Source organism: Cryptomeria japonica, chromosome 11 (assembly GCF_030272615.1).
Source record: "Cryptomeria japonica chromosome 11, Sugi_1.0, whole genome shotgun sequence".
Taxonomy (NCBI): domain Eukaryota; kingdom Viridiplantae; phylum Streptophyta; class Pinopsida; order Cupressales; family Cupressaceae; genus Cryptomeria; species Cryptomeria japonica.
Genome location: NC_081415.1, coordinates 205151586 through 205163262, shown reverse-complemented (window position 1 = coordinate 205163262; position 11677 = coordinate 205151586). Strand labels below are relative to the sequence as shown.

Genomic DNA, 11677 nt, shown 5'->3' with positions numbered 1-11677 from the left:
CACTATAAGAAATGGAGGGATAAGATTAAGAGGTGTAAAAGATAAATGGTCGTCTATGATTAGAGAGCAGATAAAAGAAATAAGAAAATAATGAGAGGGTAGGTAGTGTAGGAATTAAGAGATGAGTGACATGTCATGGGTAAAAAAGGCTAATGAATTAATTAAATAAATAAAAATAAATATTCATTTAATCAATAGAAGAAGGGATCAATTAAATAAGTATTTATTTAATTGAGGAAAAGGATAATTTAAATAAATAAATGTATTTATTTAAATGAGAAATAACGCTAGAAAAGGATAAATAAATTAATTAATTAAAAAATTAATAGAAGAATTAAGCTTAAAATAAATTAATAAATAAAGATATTTATTTAATTAGACTGGACAATTTTAGGTGTCTACAATTGTGTTTCCTTTTTTCGTTATCGTTATGGTCCAAATCCCTTTTCATAATGAACCCACGGTGTTCTTGATAATCCTCACTATCACCTCTCTCCATGGGTAAATCTTCTTCAAAGGAGAAAGGTCGACTTTTTAAAGCCCTTTAGGAGTTACACTTTCTACTTGATTTACTGAAGAAACTACTAGCAACTTCAACAAGACCTCCTTATTTGGATAGACAAAAATAAATCATTTTGCATTATTATAGTAGTAACAAAATATATGTATAACATCATTTGGAGCAGCATTGATCATAGATTGACAAACCAACTCAACCAACCAATACATGCATTGGCATTACCTAAATGCAATTCTTTGCTACATTTAAATTAATAAGGACATGATGGTAGTCTTATTTCATGAATAGAGAGTTTGATAACAAATGAAGACATCAAAGACAATTATTAATGGATTGGAGGTCTGCAAGAATATTGACAAGAAATCCTTCTCTTCGACCTGTCATTCAAAGTAGAGAAAACCAGCAACCAAGTAAATAAAGTTAGTTCTTTAGTTTTTAGCTTAATACTAGAAAGTAGAAACTTTAACAATGTTAAATTCCAAACTTTTTATTCCTTTTTTAATGTTTTATTTGTCTATTTGTGGAGGAAGATTTATGGGGCTAGCACAATAAATTTTCAAACATTAGTTAAATGTGTGTTGTCCTAAACCTAGAGTGCTTCTAGGTGTGAAAACAATTGGAAAATATCTGAGAGAATACACACTTAGAAGAGAAATAGGTTAACCTAGGAATGCCTTAACAACTTTGTCCTCATCTAGTACAACCTTCACCTTTGAACCAAAACGATGGAGGGTAATCTCGTGATGCTATCATCTTGGATGACATTGATCCACTTTTTGATTTGATTGTCGCGAATATCATGTTCATTGATGAAGATCTTGCAAAATTGGAGAGAACAACAACAAAAGCAATAACATTGGAGGAAAACAAATATATAATTGTGGAAACAGTCACTCGTTATGTTGTTATCAATTTGCCTTCTAGTTTGAAGTTAGAAAGTACAAGTAATAGAGGGTGACAAATAGGATGATTTGGTTGTTCACAACATATGTCAATTGTCAACAATTAAATGATAATTATTTTTAGTTTTATAGTAACATAATGTATTGTTTGACTTTAAACTTGAAATTTCAAACCTTGAGCATTTAAGGGTTACATAACATGTAAGCTTTGAATTATAACAAAATGGTGATCAAAATAAACTTGTGTTCACTAAATGCTTTAATTTCTACTAAAAACATGTTTTTCTTTGGGCCAAGCCTAGAGTCCAAGTCAAGTTTTTGGGTTATTAGAATTTGAGTTTTCAAAAAATGATGTTTACCATACTTGGTGTTGTAGTCAAATATATATATGTTTTCCAAGTAATCATTAAGAACTTGTCAATTATTTATATAAAATATTTTTTTAATGAAGAGTTTAGTTCCTCCTTGTAAATATGTACATGAATAATCATAGTTAGGAAAAGATGCAAGTATGCTAGTGCTAGTACAAGCACGAGGATGTCAATCAAATCAGGACATATGAGTAAATGAATATGAAAACCACTGTATTATTATATGTAAATGCATTCACTAGAAATTGTGGGTATGGGGATGGGTACACATTCCACATTCCTATGATCGAGTTTCCTTGTAACTATGTGAATAATAAATTTTCTACAAATTAGTCAAGGATTAAGAGGTAGTCATTCTATCAAATTTATTCACAACTCATTAATTTGGTGAACCAAAAGCCGCAAGCTCAAAAGCTACATGTTCTTATTAAATTCACAGACTCAAATCATGGCTTGGATAAATGCCCATCAAGTAGGCAAGATGATCTCAACTTAGAGATAACTATTGCAAAAGAAATATAATATAATGTGATAAAATATCATACATTATTCTAGATGGTTGCGGTCTAGTGGTTGAGATAGGGTGTAACCATGCAAACAACCATAGTGACAAAACTCAGCAAGCTTCAAGCCCTTCAATTGTACATGTATCCCTATGATTATAGGGGCATGATTTTGAAAGTGTAATTGATTCTTATCCATACAACAAAAGAAAAACATTTTTGCAAGAGGTTGCCACAACCATCTTGAATTGATAACTCTTGACTAATAAAAATAATCCTTGTGAATCTCTCGATGTTGAGGTTTTTTTCACTTTTAAGAATTATCACTGATGAAGGGATATGAACACAGAGCTAAAAGCAATCAGAAAGCCTCCCAAAGCACCCATAATAGAAGGTATTTCGCCCAAAAATACAACTCCGAGAAAATAAGTAATCAAAACCTGTTTTTAGTAAAGGAAATCAGTACTGTTATTCAAAAAATCAATTATTAAAGCTTAAATTTCAGTCCACAAGTAGCACTCACTTTGACATATTGTATGGATGTAGCTCTTGAAGCCTTTTCCAACTGAAGGCCTCTTGTCAGGAATATCTGAAAAAAACCTTGCATGCACAATGTCAGACACCTAAGAAATTTATCTATGGCCATAGAACACCTTAATAAAACTTAAAAGTACAATGCACCTGTGCCATGTAGGCTGTCAGTCCTACCAAAAATAAAGCAACTAGCTCTACAATGCTAGGTAACTTCGCACCCTGCAACCAAATAAAAAAAGTTTCATATGTAAGATAGATGTAGTCAATCATTTAACCTTCAAAGCCACCACAAAATTCTTTGGGACTAAACACATTGATAAGTTCGCTCCAAACCCATTTATAGCATGCAGGTGCATAATAGTTAACATCGCAATGAAACAAGCATCACATTTCACAGTTTCATATGACTGAGAAGGTGGAATCCTAAAGAAAATATTTCATTCACAATATAACTAGTCAGAATTTTCATATCACCTGAAAGCGCTTCCATATTTTCTTTTTAATGATGAATAAGGGCATATATTAATTGTAATAAGAGTTAATAAGCCTTTTCAAGTGCATGCTTGTAGGGCATATTACGAGGATCCATGGACAGGAATCAAGCTAAAGCTGTTCAAAGTTATGTAACCTGGAGATGCATCTCCTGCATTTTCAGACCACGTCCCCTACTGGAAATGTTTTGGGGACACAAGGACGGGTCATCAACGTCCCTGGGATGTCAAGTGTCATTTAGGAAACATCAAGCGGCAGCCAGGGGACACCTAGAAGTCCTCCAACTATCCTAGTTATGACTAGCCATGACTTATAGCCCATTAAGAAAAAAAGGACATTTTAAAACACAAAAAATTGAAAAATATAAAGTAACCGCAGTAAACCCTAGCCTGCCTAGCATGTAAACCAAACTCTCTACAAAAGGCTAGACATAATGCAAAAGATTGCAACTTAACAGTTACCAAATCCAAGCAATCACATTATATAAGCGCAAATTTTAGAACACAGAAATCCTGTGTGCAAATTATATGAAGCAAAACTCAAAAAACAATTGAAATAATCTTCTTTGTCAATCCAACCACTTTCATATTTCCATACAAACCTGTTCACAGAACAGTGTCGCAACATGAAACTACCATGCAATTATTCTTAAAAGCACATAATGAATTAGTCAATATTGTCAATAATGAAAAAAAATCACTCAACCTTCCAAATCACAATCAACAATGTTAGTCATGTTGGGTAAAGGATGAGACATCCAAATTTTCTATGGATTATCAAAAAATACTTGCTCCCCTAAATTGAGGATTTGTTGGAAAATCTGAAAAAACATTTGTATCTTCAAACTAAGTTGCAAGGTTTGGCCCCTAGTGCCCACAGTACCAGTCCGGGTCAATACACCTACGGGTCCGACCAGGGTGCACACCTAGGCAGACCGGTTTGTCGAGGGGGAACCCGGGCAAACCCTCAATGAACCCAAGACGAACCCTCAGTGAACCCGGACGTCTGGGTGCCATTTTTTTAATTTTTTTTGCAGAATTTTTTTTTTTTTCTAAAGTCCAATTTGCCCTAAAAGCAAAATGAAACCTAAAAGTGAGTTTTAAACACTTAGGGAGGTTTATTTTCTTATTTCTTTTGCAAGCAATTGTGCAGGTTGAGCAAAGTTTGGCTTCTAGCATCAAATAGGAATTGAAGATCAATTTTTGAACCTTGATCAAGTGTTGCAGCTTCATTCCTACTCATTTGCAAACTTCCATTGGCTGAAAGAGGTTAGTTTTTTTTTCTTTTTTTTCAACCATTTTTGTTTCACAGACATGAAACATTATTTATTTAATTTACCTATTTTTTTCCACTCTTTTGTTTTTGTTTTTGAATGTGTTCGTAAAATTTCTTGCCATAGGAACTACAATGGCATCTACCTCTTCCTCCATAGGCACAAATGAACAACAAAAACACAAAACAAATTCAAATTCTCCTCTATGGAAATATGTTGATATTATACGACCGTTTCTAGGAGGTAGGGGATTCCATTGGAAATGCCAGAGATGTGATGTCGAACATAATAGTTCATATTTTGGGGTTGTAGGCCATTTGTGTGGAATACCAAGAAGACACATCAAAAAATGCCCAAGAAAAAATGTTGTGCCTATAACACAAGAGACAGTATTAGAATATATTAGGGAGCAAGAAGAAGCAGAAGAGAGAGAAGCACATAGATTAAATCAATCCATTTCAAAAAAATCAAAGGGAAATGCAACCCCCATCTAATCTCAATATTATTGTAGAAAACAACCCATTTTTTTCACAACTAAGACTGATAGTAAAGCACCAATTGTACGCAAAAGATCAAAGGGACCTTTAAAAAGTGCATTTTAAAATGACAGTCGAGACATTGCCGACCAAGATGTAGCAAGATGTATATATGCAAATGGGTTGGCTTTCAATATTGATCGCTCCCCATATTGGAAAAAGATGTTGAAAAGTGTTAATGAAGCTCTAAAAGAGTATAAGGGCCTAGGTTATGAGAAGGTATGTGGCACCTTGTTGGAAAGAGAGGTCAAGGGGGTTGAAGATGCATTGAAGCACATAAGGGATTTGTGGATTGAGATAGGGGTGTATCCATTGTTTCAAATGGGTGGAAAGATTCCAAAAATCGTCCCTTGATCAATGTCATAGTGGTGTCCCCTAAAGGCCCAAATGTTTTTGAGAGCTGTGGATTGTGAGGGCAGAGTAAACGATGGGCAATTTATTGTTGATATTCTCATCCCTGCCATTGAGACAACAGGGCCCTATAATGTTGTTCAAATCATAACGGACAACGCAAAGAATTGTAGACCTGTTGGTTTGTTGGTTGAGGAATGTTATCACCATATCTTTTGGACACCTTGTGCAATCTACTACCTCAATCTTATGCTACAAAAAATCGGGAATAAAATTGAGTGGATCAAATAGGTGAATGCAGAGGCTGAGGACATCCAAATGTTCATCACAGACCACCACATGTCTCAAGGGATTTTTAGATCATTTTCAAGTTTGGATATATTGAAGGTAAGTGAAATAGTAATTTAATTTTACACTCTGATTTTTTGATTTACAATGTTCATAATTTGATTGTGTAATGTGTATTCTTCTTTAAGTTTGTCTTTAATTTTTAATCATTTTAGCTTTAATTTCTATTATAGGTTGCAGAGACCCGTTTGGCATCTAATACACTCGTCTTGAGATGACTTGTGAAAGTTGAAGTGGCTATTTTTAATATGGTGATCAGCCAAAATTGGGCTACATGGAAGCAAAGCAGCACTGATAGGGCAACAAAAATCAAGTAAAGGATATCAGATGACTCATGGTGGGATCGTGTGCAGCATCTCCTTAGATTCACCGAGCCCATTATGAGCATGATTCGCTACATTGACATGGACAGACCTTGCATTGGAGAGGTTTATGATGGCATTGACTCAATGCTTGAGAAAATGAAGTGCATCATAAGTGCAAAAGAGAAAGACCCTGAGCAGACTTTCTTCAAACAATTGCAAGCAATTGTTGAAGAAAGGTGGAATAAGATGACCATTCCATTACATCTTCTTGCCTATGCATTGACTCCAAAATACTACAGCAAATAGTTTCTTGATATGAAAAAAAGGCTTGCACCATGGAGAGATTTAGAACTATCTGAAGGGTACAAGGCAGCATTCCTTAGTCTTCTGTAAAGATGATGTGTGAGATTTGATTACAAATGAGTTCACAGATTTTGTGAACGCAAATGGTCGAAGTGTTGATGCTCTTCGTCATAGGTTTAAGAAGGATGCTCATGGTTGGCAGTACTTCCATGGCCAATGCTTCCAAAACCTGCAGCCCCTCGCAATCAAATTTTATCACAAGTTTAACAATTAATGAATATTTATTTTATCACAAGTTTTATTTATAGTTTACTTTGTATTCATAGGTTGCTCATAATTTTCTAACTTTAAATGCTTATTTTGTCTTCATATGTTGCTAGTTCATCTACATCAGAAAAAAATTGGAAAACATTCTTTCATCCACTCAATAAAGCACGATAGATTGCAATCAAAAAGAGCGGAGAACTTAGTATATGTGCATTCCAACTTGCATCTCCTTTCACACAAGCAACATAACTACAAGCAAGGGAAGTCGAAGATGTGGGATATAGAGCCTGAGCATATTGACTTGGATACTTCCACTACTCAGTTTGTTGCATTTGAGGACTCGGAAAGCGAGAACATTAATAGTGCAAGTGCAAGTGGCATTGGCATTGGCATTGGCATTGGTCCATCTAATGTCAATGTCAATGATGATGATGATGAAGATGATGTTGATGATTTAGAAAATACATTTGATGGTAAAACTCTAAAACTAAAGTTCCAATTGTTGAAACAATGATACTTGAACTCAATATTGTTGAGACATGGACCAGCTAGGACTCAAACCTAGGACCTTCCACACGCTGCTGGAATGCTCTACCACTGAGCTATTGGCCCCTCTTGGACCAGTCCATCGTTGGTCCGGGTGTAGCTTATTTCCAACACCAACAGATATTACTATTTTGAATCTCGATATTGAACTTGAAATATGTGATGTTATGATGCTATGATTACAAGTTTATGGTGGTTTTGTTGTTTATATGATGCTATGTGACATTCTAATCTCAATTCATGCTTCTAGACTACATAAATAAATATATAAATTTTACATTGTTTTTGTACTAACTGTTAAAGTTTTGTGATCAGATTAGAGAGACAGTAATTCAAACACAATTGCACAAAATATACCCTGGGAAAACCATCCTTTTGAAGGTGAAAAACCCAGCAACAAAGAATATCTCTATTATCTCAAATATGTCAAGTATCTTTACAAGAAATTGCTTCACACTTTGAAGCTATATGGTGATATAATTTCACCCTAGACTGTTGTATGCAATCCGAACCACAGTAGGAATGTTAACTGTTGTATGATGATCTATCTTGGTGGATTAGACTTCGGTATCAATTAGTTTGCCTTGGAGATAATATCACACTGCTGAAGAATGATAATTCGATCTGCTGAAGGAAGACACGAACTGCAGAAGCAAGATGATTCGACACTTCTGAAGGGAGGGTGACGAACTATATATATACCCACATAAGTAAGCATTCAATCAACACAACTATTCCAATAGTCAGCTTCTTATAACCAACACGTCACTTTATTAGAAATCGGTTATATTATAATCAATACATCTTCCAAAGGTGGCGTAAAATATATTAGTTATGTTTAGTTAACTAACCGATTCAATAAAAAAAAGAAAGTCGAACAAGTTAAATGTGTAAGGCCGATAGGCCAATTACACATTTACATTTGCTATGTCGGCCCTGAAGGAGTCCGACCATAGCTATTAACATTAACACTCCCTCTTAGCTAGGGAGGAATCCTTCTCAATATCTGAGTCACATGGTGACATCCACCATGGCTACTCCCAGAGGGTGGGTCCATCATGGCTACACCCATGTATGGAAAAGCAAATAAACACAAATGCTTATCACAGAATCACTCACGTGATGTCATTCACCATGGCTACTCCGAGAGGGTGAAAAAACACAAGTGCTAAATCATGGAGTCTCTCACATGACATCCACCATGGCTACTCCCAGAGGGTGGATCCACCATAGCTACTCCCAGAGGATGGAACAAGGGCTTTCACCTCAAACTTCTCTCTCACGAAGAAGAATGCATTAACAAGGGCTTGCACCTCAAACTTCTCTCACAGAGAAGAATACATTAATAAGGGCTTGCACCTCAAACTTCTCTCACAGAGAAGAATTCATTATAATACATCTCAAGAAATCACTGATGCTGAGACTCTCTCTCAGCAAGGGCTTCATTCTCCACAATTCCAAGCTTGTCTCGAAAATGCACAAACTTCACTTTGGCAAGAGGCTTGGTGAGAATGTCAATCGTTTGTTCCTCAGTACAAATGTATCTCAACTAAACAACATTCTTTTGTACCATATCTTTGATGTAGTGGTACTGGATCTCAACATGCTTTGTTCTGTCATGGAACACCAGATTGACCGAAAGATTCACACAGCTTTGTTTATCACAATGAATAGTAGTAGGCTCCAATGATTACACAAACAATCCTGCAAGGAGCTTCTGAAGCCACACTGCTTCGCGAGTTGCCACACATTCTGCAAGGTATTCGGCCCCTATGGTGCTCAGTGCTACTGAAGACTGCTTCCTGCTACACCAAGAAATCATAGCAGATCCCAAACTGAAAAATAACCAAAGGTGCTCTTCCGATCAATAACACTCCCTGCCCAATCAAAATCAGAATAGCCTTGTAGATTCAGGTCCACACTGGAAGAATATTTCAAGCCATATCCAACTATGCCACGCAATTATCTCAAGATATGCTTGGCTGCAACTAGATGTATCTGTCTTGGTTCACACATGAACTGACTAAGTGCACTCACTACATAGCAAATATCTGGTCTAGTGTTAACTACATACATCAAGGATCCAATCAACTTTCTGTACATAGTAGGATCCACAAGATCTGAACTAGCTACAAATTCCCTCAATTTCTTCAAGTTAGTTTCCATCAGTAGAGACATAGACTTGCAATCTAACATTCCAAATCTCTTCAAGATGTCAATGGTGTATTTTCCTTGACTCAGGATAATCTCATTAGGCCCTTGCCATACTTCCAAACCTAGAAAGAAATGCATGATTCCTAGGTCCTTCATCTCAAATTCTGAAGTCAATTCCTTCTTGCATCTAAGGATGAGATGATCTTCCCCGGTAACAAATAGGTCATCAACATATATTACCAAGATCAACATTTCACCATTGAATACTTTGAAGTAAAGATTCGGATCAGCATCATTCTTGTAGAAACCCAAACTTACTAAGTATATGTCGATTCTTTTATACCATGCACGAGGAGCTTGCTTAAGACCATATAAAGTTTTCTTCAATTTGCATACATGAGACTCTTTCCCATGAGAATCGTTGTCTTCACATCCATCTAATGTTGCTTTCATCCCTTAGCTGCTGCAAAGGCAAAGGAATATAGTCTTAATAGTCTTTTGATCAAATATATGGACAACCCAATGATTTTTGGTAGGTCACAATTCAGTTTTTCACGACAGTCACATAAATTTATATTGTTAGAATACCCACTTAATTGCTAAAACATCCCACCCAATATTCTTGAAGATAATTTAAGAAGCCAATTTGAAATTCACAATCATAACAAGATTAGCAAGAGTTGTTGTTCCAGGTGCTGAAGTGAGATGATGGAAGTATAGCGAGCAACAGGAGCAAATGTTTCTTCATAGTCTATTCCTTCTTTCTAAGAGAACCCACGAGCCACAAATCTAGCCTTGTACTTCTCAATGCTTTCATCAGTTGCATGCTTAATTTTGTATAGCCACTTGGAAGATACAACTAACTTCCCCTCAGGTCTAGGAACAATATCCCAAACATCATTCTTGTTAATGGATTGATACTCTTCACCCATAGCATCTTTCCATACTTGTTGTTTTGAAGCTTCCTCAACACTGGAAGGTTCAGTCTCAATAAGGTTACACATCAATGCAACATAGCTAGAGAATCTTTGTGGTCTTTTACTTTCTCTGAATGTGCCTCTAGGAGCAACAAACTTTTTTGCCTCCTGCATAGTGTTTCTTGCCCAAACAGGTCTCTTTCGGTTCGCAACAATATCTCTAGGCCCATTAGTAGGATCCAAAGGCTCAACTGGATCATCATTCACTTCAAGTTTTGTAGACTCTCTCTGAATCTCAAGAGCATGATCAACATCCATGTCTTGAGGTGTCTCATGATCTTCATCATCTATCTCCATGCATGAACCTTTGGATTTTTTGAATGCAACATCTTCCTCAAATGTAACATCTCTGCTCACTTCTATCTGTTTCTAACCGGCAATGTAAATTCAGTAGGCTTTAGAGGTTTCACTATAGCCCACAAATATTCCTCTCTTGCCAGAGGGTTCCAACTTGGTCCTTTTGTCTTTGGGTACATGGACATATATTGGACACCCAAAGATCCTCAAGTGACTGACATCGGGCTTAATCCTTGAAAAGGCTTCTTCTGGACTCATATTCTGCAATATCCGATGAGGACATCTATTTTGAACATATACTGTTGTTCTAGAAGCTTCTGCCCAAAGAAGGGTTGGAAGGTCTTGATCATGGATCATGGCTTTTGCAGCTTCAATAATAGATCTATTCTTTCTTTTTGCAACCCCATTTTGCTAAGGGTTGTAAGAGACACAAAACTCCCTCTTGATCCTGTTGTGACCTTTTCACACATCGTCCCATTGCTAACGGGGACCCCCTCTTTTCCTGCTTTCTACGTTGTGTTGTGACGTTTTCACACATCGCCCCATTGCAAATGGGGACCCATGTTTTTTTTTGCTTTTTAGGGTTTGTTCTTTAGGTTTTTTGGGGTTTTGTTAGCTAGCCTTTGCATTTTGAACGTCGCCCAGGGGATCACATGGATAAGCAAGTCCGACTTGAGTGATGTCCTGATCCTGAAATTTGGCTAAGTCTGGAATGTCCTGATCCTGAAATTTGACTAAGTCTGGAAACTGAAAAACCTCCAAAAACTAGATTTTGCAATATAACTCCTGGAGGTCTGAAACCATTCTCAAACATCCTGAAAGTATATATGGAATATAACTTAAAGTATAAGTGACATAAGTGACATTTCCTTCTATGTTTCTTCTTTCTTATACTTAATGTTATATTCCATAAAAATTATCCTGATAGAGAGTGCGAAAAGTCAAATTGCTTAGTTGAGCCATTCCTGACCTTGTTTGGACGAATCGAGACATCAAAG

The 11677-nt window shown here is 36.2% G+C and overlaps 1 protein-coding gene across 2 annotated transcripts in view; it reads right to left on the bottom strand.

Annotated features, from left to right (window-relative positions):
* Nucleotides 1-2296: 2296 nt before the first annotated feature.
* LOC131067654 (uncharacterized) overlaps nt 2297-11677 on the bottom strand; it is a 205398-nt gene continuing 196017 nt past the window's right edge. For both annotated transcript variants that reach the window (XM_058002752.2, XM_058002751.2), the window contains 3 exons: nt 2978-3049; nt 2820-2885; nt 2297-2736 (listed from right to left, as the gene is read on the bottom strand). In XM_058002752.2, the coding sequence (XP_057858735.2) occupies nt 2620-2736; nt 2820-2885; nt 2978-3049 (255 nt within the window). In that variant the 3' untranslated portion in view covers nt 2297-2619. The remainder of the gene's footprint in view (nt 2737-2819; nt 2886-2977; nt 3050-11677) is intronic.